General features: G+C 37.2%; 2 protein-coding genes and 1 pseudogene across 2 annotated transcripts; 1 reads left to right on the top strand and 2 right to left on the bottom strand.

The window, feature by feature from the left end:
- The first annotated feature begins 1,554 nt into the window (after nt 1-1,554).
- On the top strand, nt 1,555-5,500 carry LOC113331468 (beta-glucuronosyltransferase GlcAT14B-like). The gene is made up of 4 exons (XM_026578179.1): nt 1,555-2,510; nt 2,600-2,675; nt 2,774-2,889; nt 4,540-5,500. Exons 1-4 carry the CDS (start codon nt 1,934-1,936, stop codon nt 5,052-5,054), a joined length of 1,284 nt encoding a protein of 427 aa, XP_026433964.1. The 5' UTR covers nt 1,555-1,933; the 3' UTR covers nt 5,055-5,500.
- Nucleotides 5,501-5,734: 234 nt separating this feature from the next.
- LOC113331263 (AAA-ATPase ASD, mitochondrial-like) lies at nt 5,735-7,414 on the bottom strand. Its single transcript, XM_026577990.1, has one exon. The coding sequence runs from the start codon at nt 7,412-7,414 to the stop codon at nt 5,735-5,737; it is 1,680 nt and encodes a 559-aa protein (XP_026433775.1).
- Nucleotides 7,415-10,990: 3,576 nt separating this feature from the next.
- LOC113331160 lies at nt 10,991-12,925 on the bottom strand (annotated as a pseudogene).
- Between the last annotated feature and the right edge of the window lie 1,979 nt (nt 12,926-14,904).

The raw sequence follows: 14,904 nt of genomic DNA, 5'->3' as shown, positions 1-14,904 counted from the left end.
TCAAGTTTAGTTGTCAAAACTATAAGTCCTGATTTCTAGTCTACTTATATCTAAGTCTCGGATTAGGATAGAAAGTGTAGTTGAGCATTAGACTTCACGACGTTCATCGATTGAAGACGAAGAACTACTAAGGAGAGCTTGTGGAACTTGATCAACAAAAGGTATGTGGAGACTTGAACTCATCTATCACTCAAAAGTCTATCGACTCTATCTCCTATTTGAGACAAAAGTCATATAACTATATAGACTTCGATTGTACACATTTGATATTTTGAGCTAAGTTTAACTCGATTACATATTTCTCGAAATATGCGTTGGTAAGCTTTCGCTTTAACCAAGTTCATCTTATATTCTTGGAGAAAGTCAAAAGATGATCATGTAAAAATCGCCTTGTAACATCTTACATGATTTGTGTGAGATAGTCATTTGATGTAGACTCGGAATGTTTCGTATTGATCATTCGATCATTTGAAAATTGCTTTGAAGCTAATAGTTTGTGTGAGACAACTATTGTCGTCTTCTAAGAATTTTTCAATGATTGAAATGGGAGTTTAGAACAGATAACCATGATTGGATATAGCACAATATGCGTACTTGTATGCTAACTGTTGTAAGTTATTCCAAGTCCGGGAGCCATAGTATGCATACCCGTATGCGTACTGGTTGGTTAATGAATGTCCGGGAACTTAGTATGCATACCGGTATGCGTAATCACATATAAGTTATGAATAAGCATTATCGACCCTGTTAAACACATCTCACAAAGCATTCTTCATGCAACTAAGAATTACCCTGATCACCTTCTTTTTGCTTCCCTCCCCGTGGTTGGTTTATACATCCCTGTGACCGAGGAAATCTTCAAATGACCATTGCCTCGGTTTAGGCGATGATTATTCGCGCTTAGCCTTTCGTAACTCAACTCAAAACCTGAGGTTTTACTCAACCCCTTCACCCAGTTCTAGGTACCTATACAATAATGAAAGACAAAAATTCAAAACTAGATTGAACACCCAAGCCTCGATCAGTATCAATGATATCACTGTATTCCAATCAATATCCATGAGTATAATTCAATATTACATGCAAGTTAAGTCGAATACCATATTCGATAGACACAAGATAATATATAAATCAAATTAGACAGATCACCCAAGTTTCAATTAATATCAGTTAGTATCTCTGACGCGGCCATACCCGATCAGTACAAAAGAAATGAATACCTACACTACGTCGTAACTTCGTACATATTCCCTCCGTTTCAAAATAATAGGTTGGTTTCATGTGTAAACTGAGAGAGTGCGTACCCAAACAATGGACACGGTCAAGTCATACGATCAACGGTCGTGAGTGACCAACAAAGATATCACAAACAATCTTCTTTTTGCAGTGGGACCAGAGGTAGGTCCATGCTTTTGTTAAAATCAGAGGGTAACACATCATGCAATCAATTAGAATCAGATGTAGGGTTTCAGATTCGATCTACCAGTAACACAGTAAGAAATAATTAAACAAAGTTAAAATTAAAAAAAATAAATGAAAAGTTTATAGACAGAAACAAAAATGGAGCAAGAAAGAGAAAATCCTTCCTCAATTCTTCATCCATCCTCCTCTCTGTCTCTGTCTATCTCCTCCCCCACTTTCACCAACACGAACGATTCGAACCAAACGAACCCTTTTCTCCCTTTCCTTCAAAAACAAATTCAAAATCCCCCAAAAATAGACCCAGACATCATTAAACTCGAATTTCAGTTCATAAAGGAGGCTCTTTTATTTCTCCATTACTCTTTTAACTCTCCATTAAAGAAGGCTCTTTTATTTCTTCTTCAATTACCCTTTTTCTGAAACAGGAGTTACTGATAATACAACAAGAGAGAAGAAGACTGTGTAAGAAGGTATAGAGTTAGAGAGGGGGGTTGAGAAAAATAGGAATGAAATGAAGAGACTAAGGAATTATTGGCATATCAGACAACAAAAAATTGAACGAAAATGGATATTTCCATTAGTATTAGTATCAATATTATCATTATTTTTGTTATTCTTAACAACATACAAAAACCCAGACGGGATTTCAATTCTGTCGTTCAACAGATCATCAAAAAGTATCCCAAGTTCTGTTTTTGTTGAATCAAAAATAAAACCCATACCAGTATCATCACAACCAATACCACCGAGATTAGCTTACTTAATATCTGGATCTGTAGGTGATGGAGAAATGTTGAAAAGAACATTACAAGCATTGTATCATCCTAATAATCAGTATGTTGTTCATCTTGACTTGGAATCACCATCAACTGAAAGATTAGATCTTTATAAATATGTGTCTAATCATCCAATTTTTGTATCAATGGGGAATGTGAGAATGATTACTAAAGCTAATCTTGTCACTTATCGTGGTCCTACTATGGTTGCTAATACTCTTCATGCTGCTGCTATTTTGTTAAAAGAAGGTGGGGATTGGGATTGGTTTATTAATCTCAGTGCTTCTGATTATCCCCTTGTTACCCAAGATGGTAAGCAACTTCATTTCTTTTTTGTTCATTAGATCTGATTTTTGTATGTTGCTTTTTCAGTTGAATTAATGGGTAATTTATTGATGTAGATCTGTTGCATACTTTTTCGTATCTGCCACGGGATCTCAATTTCATTGATCATACTAGTAATATTGGATGGAAAGAGTAAGTGGACTTTCTTTAAAGTTGTTTACATTTGTGGAATGTTTTAATTGCTTAGAGAATTGGGATGAGAATTCATATTTTTTAATTTTTTTTTTAAGATTTCAAAGAGCGAAACCGATAATTATAGATCCGGGGTTGTATTTGACGAAGAAAACCGATGTGTTCTGGATTACTCAGAGGAGAAGTGTTCCTACTGCATTTAAGCTCTTTACAGGTTAGTTTCTTTACTCTTTTCTGATTGATCCGGGATTTCACTCACATTAGATGTTCAGAGATGAAAATGCTAGATAATTTGTGTATGGTTTCAACGCATAGTGCATACGACTTTGTCTTATATGGAAGTTTCGTAAATTGCTGTTATCAGTAAGTAGAATTTGATATGCTTTATGTTGCTGTTGTTGGAATTATTCCAATTTGACTTTGCCCAAGGTAATTTGCAATGGATGATGTTTGGTGTGGTGGGATATAGCATTTTTAGTAATCTTGGGATGCAATTATTCGGGGAGAGTAAGTTACTAAAAATGCTATAAAAAGTTAAAGAACTGCTAAGAATTTATAGTAACTCATTATCGTTCAGTAGTGCTGGGATGACTTGAGAGTTTGAATATAAAGACAATAGTTTGCTGAACTTGAGTGCGTTATTTTTGGGAGAAAGAAGTTGTGGAAAATGTTTTGCTAAAGTTAGTGACTGGTAAGATATAGTAGTTAGCTAACATCAGTACTGGCTTACTTTTATGAATGATTATATGTTTAGAATCTTTACTTTCACATGAATCACCTGAACTTATAAGGATCAAATATGAGTAGTACAAAAGTGATCAGCTTTGTAAGAAAGCTATGTGCGAGTATAAATAGGGTGAAATTTGATTTATAAGGCAAACTGTTCTACCGTCTTTACGTTAATAATTTCGTCAACTATCATCAGAACAAACAAATTGGTTTCGTCAACTAGTCGAGCGGCTTGAGCCTTGTAACTAAGAAAAAATCTAGAAGCAGCCTTGAGTTGAATTTCTTAAAGTGGTACACAGAAGTAGATGATGAGTACACTGTTTTCTTTTCCATGTTGTGTTTACATCATAGGTGGATTGTGTAGAAAATGGTTCTGTAAAATATTTGAACTACTTAAATAGTAGGTTCCCTGTCCTTTCCAGTTGATGTGGCTCGATCATGTGACTTTCAGTGACATCTCTGATATATTTTCTTATGCGTCTTCAATGCTTGCTCATCAATGTCTACTCAAGGTCATAAACCAGACGCACAAACTAGGTCTGTGTATTCTTGTGTTTTATGTCTGCTGTTACACTAGTCTATAGTTGCCAGCTGCAGCAATTCAAAGACGCCAGTGATTTTGGCTAATTTATAGGATGCTTCATACTTACTAGCTGTTGATTCCATTGGTAGACCACATATAATCCTAGCAGTCAGTGATATTTATATTTCTGCAGCTTTCATGATCACATATCATTTAGAATGTAAAGAGAGTGCCGAGTGCCCGAGTGGTTTGTCTTCTGATTTAAATTTAAACTTGGGCTGGGAACAAGCAACTGTGTAAAAGTGAATGCCATGGGAATCTGGATTCAGAGCATCTTATTTTGTGTGAAGATATATAGTGGTATTTCATTTATGAGCTGAATTTTTCATTACAGTTAGTTGATATTGCAACTGGGAACTATGATATTGTTATCATATAAAAACTCACACTAAATTTCGTATTGCCATTTGAATGAAATGGTACAACGTCTAACATTATAAACAAAATGGATACACTGGTTTTTCTATTTTATTTCAGTCTTGGAACGGAAGGAGCTCATCACTACATCAGTTAACTAACCGTGTAATAGGGTTTTTGTACTTTGGTTGACAGGTTCTGCATGGATGGCTCTTTCTCGGCCTTTCATTGACTACTGCATATGGGGTTGGGACAACCTACCACGAACAGTTCTTATGTACTACACAAACTTCATATCCTCACCCGAAGGCTACTTTCATACTGTAATCTGCAATGCTCAAGAGTTCTTGAACACCACCGTCAACAGTGACCTGCATTTCATCTCTTGGGACAACCCCCCAAAGCAGCATCCTCATCACCTCAACTTAAATGACATGTCAAGGATGATTGATAGCAATGCTCCCTTTGCTAGGAAGTTTCCGAGAAATGACCCGGTAATTGACAAGATTGATTCTGAACTCTTGAATAAAGGCCCAGGCATGCTTGTCCCAGGTGGATGGTGTGCTGGTAGAGCAGAAAATGGGTCTGACCCTTGCTCCATTGTGGGTAACAAATCAATTCTTAGACCGGGTCCAGGTGCAAAAAGGCTGGAGAAGTTAATGACATCTCTCCTGTCAAATGAAAAATTCCGTCCAAGGCAGTGCAAGTGAGACAAAATATTCTTCAGGGAGACACATCTTGTGCCGACAGGCGTTTGCATTAGGAGAGATTGGAGCCATAACAATCAGGTAGGTAGTGATTTTTTCTGTAAAAAAGAAACAGTAACACGGCATATTCGGTCTCGAGGGAGCAGGCTACAGGTGATCTTAGCTCGGCACCAAGGAGATGCAGCTGGTATAGCAATAGCAAAGATCACGAAGTCCTTGCAGTGGTTTCCCTCTGCTGTAATAATATAACTCTACACGTGGAATTAAATCAATCTTCTTGCGTTGCTGAACAAGGTCTTGTCTTTACCGTAGCTTTGTTTTTTCTTTCTAATATTATTTTCTGCTCCCAGTCAACAAATTCTGCTTAGATAACCTGAACAATTGGTTCTGTGATTATTTGAGGTTAGAAAATTTTCAAAGTTGATCATTCGTTCCACGGTTTCATCCAATTTTTCATCAGTGTTTGTCACTGTGTTGTTTCATTTTCTATTTTAACTGGATTCTAGGAACGTGTCGCTGATTTTGTCTCTGCAAGTGACAAACAGAATTATGAACAGAACATAAAGCTCAAGGGAGCTTGTATGGCTTCCACAGTGGAGAATTTCTCATCTGAATACAAGCTATAAGAAATTTCATGCATAATAAAACAGGAAACAAAAACTACAAGTAGAATTATTAGTCTCTCAGAAATAAAAACTTGTAAAATAGAACACTCTTAAAACCAGAACTACCACAATTGCATCAATTTTATTCTGACTGATACTGATCTTAGTTTTCTGATCCCATGCCTTTGGATCGGTTCGATTTGTCCTCTTCATTTGTTCCATCCTTAGTTGAAGAACCACAGCTTTCTGCTTCACCATTTTAGTTCCAGATCCCTTGTCTTTTGACGGAGTTGACACGAGCTCGAAGTTGGTTCCTACACTATCCGATGATTCACTCTGTTTAGCTTCACCTTCCTTGGTCAGTAATTTCTCTTTCGCGTCTTCCTCAGCTTTCAATCTCGCATCTGCCTTTCGTTTCTCAAGAGCCTGAATCAGTTCCTCCAAGCAAATTTCAGCATCATCTTCTTCGTTGGTTTTGGGCATTAAAATCTCAGCAACATCAGCGGGAGTTATTTCGGTTTCACTGAACAAGGGACATAATTTTTCGAACAGAGGGTGGGAATCAAGGTTCAAGTAGTTCCTGGCCAGTATCTTAAACCCTTCAAAGCAGCAGTATGACAATTCAATATGCTTATCCATCCTACCTCTGCGGATGAGAGCTGGGTCTAGTTTCTCTTTGTAGTTGGTTGTGAACACGATAAGTCGTTCTCTACCGCAAGTAGACCATAATCCATCAATAAAATTAAGAAGTCCAGAGAGAGTTACTACCTTGTTGTCAGGGTTCTGTTCAGTAATTTGATCCTTCACATCTTTTTTGCCTTTCTCCTCCTCTTTGACGTCCTTTGCGGTCTCCCGTTTTCTTGTAAGGCCAAGAGAACAATCAATGTCTTCAATGACAATGACAGACTTATTGGAAGTTTCCAGCAGAAGCTTTCGCAGTTCGCTATTCCTCTGCACTGCTGTTAGCTCAAGATCATAAATGTCATAGTTCATGAAATTTGCCATGGCAGCAATCATTGTAGACTTTCCAGTCCCAGGAGGGCCATATAGAAGATACCCGCGCTTCCACGCCTTACCCACTTTCGCATAGTAATGTTTCCCTTTACTGAATGCAATAAGATCATCAATAAGCTCCTTCTTCTTCAATGGATCCATTGCTATATTGTCGAAAGTTGCAGGGTGATCTAAAACCACATGGCTCCAATAACCATACCTGCAATTAGTGTATAGCTTTCTTTGCCGGTTTCTTGTCAAAATTGTCATGCCTTTCTCCAAGATATGATTCAGATAAACCTCAGTAACCATGTCGCGATAGCGCTGATGAAATACGAGCGTTAAAGCTCGTTTCACTTCCTTTGAATTGTAGTAGCTCGATTTGTTTTCACTGATGGTTTTGCTTGCATACCAACATAACTTAGCTCCTCTGAACTCATCATACATACTCTCGTTATCATCCATGGTGAGTACAAGCTTCTTACTGTTCCTTCCTACTTGCGCAGTAAGTCGCTTAAAATCTTTCGGAGACTTGGAGCTTATATATGCTTCAATTGCTGAATATGCTAAATTTCTCTGGAGGTCTCCTGTGTACTCATGAACTGTTATTTGAACGTTTCTAGTAAAAGCTAGAATTCGATTCACATATGTTAGGATGTAGCCACGAAGACGATTAGGAAAGTATCGTTCGATCACTGTGTAGATGAACATAATACTAGCTAAAGTTGATCCAAAAGGACCTACTCCTGTCCACATTTCTACCATTCTTGACATTTTCTCTGAATATTTTCTAGTTCTCTCAAATTCTACACTGCTAGTTGAGATATTTGTTGGGTCTTTTTACAACTTGACAGATTAAATAGTAGATTGGTTTTCAGAGAGATTGAATGCATGATTTTGGTGTGAATGCATGTTAGGGTTCATGGAGAAAGAGTTTCTCTCCAAGGACACTGACCTTAACTGCTTCACAGTAAAAAGCACCACTTGTACTGTTCAGCCACAGTTCTTGTTTTGAGAATCAAGCAGAAAAAAGGATGATCTTTGTATGGGCTTGGGCCCTGGGGTATAGTCTTGTGCTTGGGTAAATGGGGCATTTGCTTGAAGTTTGATTTGATTTAAATTTGGAACGATTTTTTGGGGACTATGGTTTTTTTTTGGGACCATGGTTTTATTTTGGGCAAAGCCATTAGAAGTAAATCTAGGTCACCCCTTATCTAGGTATTTATATTAATACCTAAATTATCCTCCTGATTAATTTTGGGTGATGATTAGTTAGTGTTAATAATAGTTAGTGTAATGATTAGTGAGATGATTAAGTTAAAGATAATTAGTGAGATTAAAAAATCAGATGTTTTTTTTTTAAGAAGTAGAATTATTGAGAGAGTAAAGTTAGAGAAGATGAAGAAGGAAAACATGAAAAACGATGGATTTTACCAACCACAACCGGAGGAAGGGTATTTGGGTACCCAGGTAGGCTTCAAACTTAGATAATGTTGGTTGAATTGCTCCAAACTTTCAAAAAAAAATGAAAATTTTTATGTAGATTTGGGCCAGTTCGGTTACCATATGTCAAGAACATGTAACCGAACACACCTGAAAGTGTAGTTCGGTTACGTTTTCCAAACACGCAGGTTACCGAACTCACTTGTTAATGGAGGTTTTGGTCGTACAGTGTAATGTTCGGTTACCTAGGATAAAATGGTAGGTAACCGAACTTTGAACTTAACAATTTATTTGGGTACATCTTGTGTGTTCGGTTAGTTCGCAAACTTCAACGCAACCAAGTTCCCAACCGAACTGCAGGTTAAAAGTAACCTAGTGCTAGAAGTTCGGTTGGTTCGCAAACTTCAACATATTTTGCGAATCAACCGAACTGGGCTTATATATGCATATATGCAATTAGGCAAACGTTCGGTGACTACGAAATTTATTTCTTGGAGAATTAGGTAGAGTTCGGTTACGAAGTTTCAAAGGTAGAGTTCGGTTACAAAGAAAACTTAACATTTTTGCGAACGAACCGAACTTGTGGACTTCTCATTATTTTCGTAAACTAAAGTTCGTTGATATCCTTATTTTGCGAAGGAACCGAACTTATGGACTTGTGTTGTTCTAATACAAGGAGTTCGGTTAAAAGTATTTTTCTGCGAATCAACCTAACTCTGAGTTCGGTTAAGAAAAAATTAAATAGTGATGACCGAACTTTTCTCTGAAAAAAACCCTCCATTAAATCTCTCTGCAACTTCCATTTTCAACTCATTTTAATGATTATTTCTCATTTATTCAACCAAAAACGAATGACAAGTAATGGGTTTGTGAGAATATCTTTGTTAATGTTTTAAATTAAGCTATATATATATATATATATATATATATAGTGGTGGTGGTGGTTGTTGGTGGTGGTAATCGGAGGTGGTGGTGGTAATAGGTGGTTGGCGGTGGTGATAATCGGAGGTGGTGGTGGTGGTAATCGGCGGTGGTGTGGGTGATGGTGGTGGTAATCGGTGGTTGGTGGTGGTGATAATCGGAGGTGGTGGTGGTGGTAATCGGCGATGGTGGGAGGTGGTGGTGGGAAGAGGTGGTGGTTATATATATATATATATATATATATATATATATATATATATAGGTGGTTATTGGGTTGGTTTTAAATTAAATTAGGTTAAGGGTAGGTTAGTCATTTCAATGCTTTAGGACACCCCTTATAACTATAGGGAAGCCATGGTCCCCTCAAAAAAACCATGGTCCCTAAAAAATCATTCTAAATTTGAACCCTGATTTTGGGCATACCAAAATCTTATTAGGCATACCTAATAAAGACAAAAAGGGATGTGAAATAACAAAATCAGAAGCCCCCTTAACCAATTTTTTTTAATAGCAAATCTGCCATTTTAGGATTAGTGTTAATACAAATGATTAGTTAAAATAATTCTGATTAGTGATTAGTGATTAGTTTTAAGATTATTTAGTTAGAGTTTTTTTGAGAAGGAGAAGGGGAAAATGAGAAAAAAACTTGTATTTGATTCAATGGATGAGGAAGGTACACTTCTATCTTATGTTTAATCTCACTTTTGTAGCTTAAAATCATAAAAAGTTTGTTGTTTTTTCACTAAGGTTCGACGAGTCTGGAATATGTTCGACTTAATATATCAGCCGAACCCACCTGGATATTGACAACTAATGAACAGTTCGGCAAGCTGAAAGTGTTATTATTATGAGCCGAACCAACTAGTTCGGTTTGTTTAAAAATGTCATAATGAGCCGAACCTGATCCTGTGTGATATGGAAGAAAAATTATGTTAGGTTCGGCTTATATTGAGAAAATTGTAAGCGCCGAACCTTTTGGTAGTACATGGTTCGTCTATTTACATAAGTATTATATAAGCCGAACCTGATCATTTATATTCCTGATAATTATTGGGGTAAGAATTTTGTATTGGTTCGGCACATAATATGAATAGTCGCAATAGCCGAACCTCGTAAATGTGCTAGGTTCGACACATATTATGATTATCGAATACGCCGAACCCCTATGCATCTCTATTTGTGACTAGGTTCGGCTTGAAATTTCATGATATTTCATGCCGAACTGTTCATATACACTTAATACTTACAGGAAGCTTTTGTGAAGAACAATTCGGCTAACAACGCAACTCAATTTTGAGCCGAACCCAACACTGTAACCGTCATTTAATCGATGAAAAACAACAAATAGGAGATTGGGTTTGTAAAACTTACTTTCTTATCCTCATTTCCGGAGTTGGAGATGCAGTTGGTTCAATTTCTGGTTCAATTTTAGTTTCTACACCTTCATCTTCTGTTGGTTCTTCTTCTTCAATTGATGGATTAGAGGACGATTTGGTTTGTCTAGTCCCAGTTTTTCTTGGTACGAGTCATTATGTAATTGAGTTTAATCGACGATCAAATTTTTAAGAATCGACAATTAATCACGGTGATGAAAAAATTTTTTTCCGAGAGGGGAAGAGTTCGACTAGAGGAGGAAGAAGAAGAGATGTTAAGGGAAACTGATTTTGATTTTCTAGAAAACTGATTTTGAGCTTTTGTATTAAGGGCATATAGGTAATTGAACTACCCATAGGTTACCCCTTATAAGGTCACCCAAAATGGGACTATCGCTTTGTATGCCTAGAAAGATTTTGGTAACCCCAAAATAAGGGTTCTTAAATTTTGAATGCATTTTTAGACCATGATGGCAGTTCCGAATTGAGAAGTTGTAAGACAGCATGAATACCCTTGTACCAGTCGAGTTGTTTTTTTTGACTTCTGGAAAAGAAGTTAGTTTGGTTATACAATTTCGAAGTAAGGTCAGTGTCCAATTTCTATTCAAATACTTATTATCATACCCAGCTAGAACATTTTTTTCACTGAAAAATCCTAATAAATTGCGGTGTATGATCTTCTTAGACTGTGAATTGGATTTTGTTTTGTTAAATAGTTCAATGTTCTGCAATAATGGATGCTTTACAAGACAGAAATAATTACTAGGTGGTATCATAACTGGTTCACACACTCATGTATACTCTCCAGTTGTAGTCCTACTTGCCATTTTCCAGCTTCCCATTGCACTCCTTGCCATTTGAGTGAACGGATTCATCCTTGGTTTTTTCTTTGGCTGTTGTATCACACTCCTTAGCTTCCTCTGTCGCCGTTTTCGGTTCTTCGTCTTTCGCTGCTTCATCTCTCTTTGATTGCAGTTCTTTTTCCTCTTCTTGCTTCTTCTTTTCCAATTCTTTCTCTTTCGCTTCTTCCTCGGCCTTCAACCTTGCATCTTCTTTGGCTTTCTCCAGACCCTCAATGAGGTTGTTCAAGCATATTTCAGGATCCCCGTTGATTGTTTTCGGCATCATATTTTCAGCAACATCCGCAGGTGTCATTTGAGTTTCTTCGATCAAACTCTGAATTGGCTCAAACAATTCATGGGAATCAATGTCCAGATAATTCTTGGCAAGTATCTTAAACCCTTCAAACCCACAGTACGACAACTCAATGTGTTTGTCCATGCGGCCTCGCCGGATCAACGCCGGGTCCAACTTCTCTACATAATTAGTAGTAAATATTATCAACCGTTCTCCGCCGCAAGCCGACCATAATCCGTCGATGAAGTTTAGTAAACCTGACAGAGTAACCTTACTCTCCTTGCGCTCTTCTTTTTCCTTTTCCTTGACTGGATTCTTTACTTCGCCGTTGCCGCCATTTTTGTCATCATCGGCCTTGTTTTTCTTCCTCTGCCCTGTAAGATCTAAAGAACAATCTATATCTTCTATAACTATTAAGCATTTATTCGACGTCTCAATCAAGAGCTTACGAAGATCGCTATTCTCTTTCACCGCCGTTAACTCCAGATCGTAAACATCGTAATTCAAGAAATTCGCAATGGCAGCTATCATAGTGGACTTACCAGTCCCCGGAGGACCGTACAAGAGATACCCACGTTTCCATGCTTTGCCCACTTTTGCATAATACTCTTTCCCTTTACTGAACGTAACGAGATCATCGATGATTTCCTGTTTCTTGACTGGATCCATTGCGATGTTCTTGAATGTTGCAGGGTGATCAAACACAACATGGCTCCACAACGACTTCTTGTACCCGTAATATCCAGTGTTTGGGTTATTAGTGTATAGCTTTCTCTGCCTGTTCTCCACCACAAGCTCTTTACCCTTTTCGATTACATGGTTCAGGTACACCTCCGTTATGACATCTCTGTACTTCCGGTGAAATTTTAGCTTTATTACCGTTTCTCGTCGGACGTCGGATAAAATGAGATTTGTTGTGACTTGTTAGTGGTTTTGCTCGTAGACCACCATAACTTCATACCTTGAAACTCATCGGTCATTTCTTCATGATCGTCCATGCTAAGAACAGTATTCTTACTGTCCTTGCCGATTTGAGCTTTGAGTCTTTTCGCAAGTTTGGAAGATTTGGAACTGAGGTAAGCTTCGATAGCGGTATACGCTTCGCAGCGTTTTAACCGATCGACGCCGTATTCGTTGAAGCTTATCTGGATGTATGGATTTGCAAAGTCGATGACTTTATGGAAGTATTTTTCGATGTAGTAACGGATGTTGTATGGTAAATATTGTTGCACTAATGCATTGACAAACATAAGACTAGCTAGAGTTGATCCAATTCCTGTCCATATTTCCGCCATTGATGCCATCTTTAGTTTCTTACTTGTGATAAAGAATTTTGAGAAGAAAGTGATGAATGAATTTTCGAAGTCTCTGAAAGGGCGATGTGGAAAGTGTAGTGCAGAGCGGAAAAAGAGTGGGAGTAAATATTCTCTGAACCAAGTGTTTGTTTTGAGCTTAAATAATAGAGAGAGGCAGACAGGGTTCAGATTCCTGATGTCATTGCAGACATAGATATAAATGATGAAAATGATCTCAGCTGAGCTAGGGAAGGGAAAAGAATCATGGCATCATAACAATGACATTTTCTTTTGGAATTTTTCTCATTTCATTTTTTTTCCTGACCCTTGCGTGTTAATAAGTAGGATTTTTGTGTTTTGATCCGCCATCTCTATATTTAACACATTTACTTGGAAAAATGTTTTTGCTTGATAACCAGAAGCCAAGTTAGTTTGCTTCTCCAAAAGTAGAAATAGTTTTTTGGAAATCGGAAATAAAAGAAAAAAAATGCCGCATCTTGGCTCCGCTTAAAGTCGTTTTGAAATTTGATTTTGAACCTAATATTTGATTTTTCGACTTGATTAAGTGGAAAGTTTACTTTTTTAAAGTGCACCTAAACAAACACCCTCTTAACCGTCGTGTTATCAGACATATATGTGTCTCAAACGCTTAATTTACATTCACAAAATTGGTTAAAAAGACCAAAATCAACAATTCATGGATGAAAAAGACATGTAAAATTTGATACTGTATAAATGGACAAAAATATAAAAATAGCCAGGATGTAAACAATTTCATCCTATCCATTTTCAAATAATTTCTCTTATTTTTAATTTACATCAGGAGGCATTCAATTTCATCCTCAATATTTTTTAAGTTCCATTTTCTGATTTACATTATACTCTGGGAGAACGAGCCTGTGAGGTCGTATATGTGTCAGATGCTTGTTTAGATTCATGTTTTTGATGCCTCGGAGAGGAATGTGCATTAGGCAGTAATATTTCGGCTCTGATGCCTTAAGAAACAGCTTAGACTCCCATCGGACATATAGTCTGACCGATAATCAGTTCTAAAGTGTAGCAATAATTAGAGCCAAAGCCTACTCTAAAAATCAAAATTGCTGACAGGGGTATCAATTCACTTGGGAGTTGACACCAAATTCTATATGTTTCACCTTTGAAAGGGTACACCCAAACAGATTGGTATCTCCTCCTAGCATCCATGCCAAAAAATCGCCCAAGATTCTTCTTACTATCAATCCATGTGGCATGTGGTCCTTGCATTTGAATTTGTGTTTGACATTTTCTTTCCAAAATTATTAATAGGAGTACCAAATTGCTTGGGGTGCACCAATTTCTTACCAATATATATTCTGTTCTATATGCATTTTGGTACATCCCCAAACAATTTGGAACCCCCTATTAGCAGCCTTGTTATTTTTTTCCCATCTTTCCTTTGAAGCATAATCGACATACTATCTGATGTTTATCAACTCGACAATCAGATGGTTTCCTTCCTCAAATAACAAGAGAAAAAATAGGGTGTTTGGGCACATTTTTGTAAAAAAGAAAAAAACTGAAGAAGCAAAACGCCTTTGCTACTCCAAAAGCAGTAGCTTTCCGTACACAAAAGTCATTTTTCTCCATAAGTTTGAAATAATTACGAAATTTGGTCCAAACTTAATTTCTGATTTAGGTTGGTCGAAAACCGGAAATATTATTCACAGCTCCACTTAGAGCTCTATTCACAGCTCAAACGCTAGGTGTTACAAGAGTATTAGTTCATGATTTTCAGCCAGGACCCACCGCTGGATAAAAAGGTTCACCAATTTAGAGATGTGGGGTTTAGATGTTCTGAACTGTGAGTAGTGTGGTATTTTTGTGCCGTGAATAGCACCACCGGTCAAAAACGTTTAATTATGGCCTAAAGAACTGATGAGTCATTCATGTTGTAAAGTCACCAGATAATGATAATACTGACCTGAATATGAAACCCACCAACACCAAAATAAAATTGCCAATCAGAAAAAAAAATGTATAAAAGAATTTAATGAGTCCTTAGTTATGGCGTAAAATAATTTGCAGATATTGCACTTTTTCATTAGAC

This window comes from Papaver somniferum, unplaced genomic scaffold (genome assembly GCF_003573695.1).
Source record: "Papaver somniferum cultivar HN1 unplaced genomic scaffold, ASM357369v1 unplaced-scaffold_125, whole genome shotgun sequence".
NCBI lineage: Eukaryota > Viridiplantae > Streptophyta > Magnoliopsida > Ranunculales > Papaveraceae > Papaver > Papaver somniferum.
The sequence above is the reverse complement of the archived record's forward strand: the minus strand, read 5'-3'. Positions and strand labels throughout refer to the sequence as shown.

Coding starts and splice junctions, on each gene's coding strand:
- LOC113331468 (XM_026578179.1), top strand. CDS start 1,934: ATGAAGAGACTAAGGAATTATTGGCATATCAGACAACAAAAAATTGAA. Junction 2,511..2,599: donor TCCCCTTGTTACCCAAGATG/GTAAGCAACTTC, acceptor TTATTGATGTAG/ATCTGTTGCATACTTTTTCG. Junction 2,890..4,539: donor TGCATTTAAGCTCTTTACAG/GTTAGTTTCTTT, acceptor TTTGGTTGACAG/GTTCTGCATGGATGGCTCTT.
- LOC113331263 (XM_026577990.1), bottom strand. CDS start 7,414: ATGGTAGAAATGTGGACAGGAGTAGGTCCTTTTGGATCAACTTTAGCT.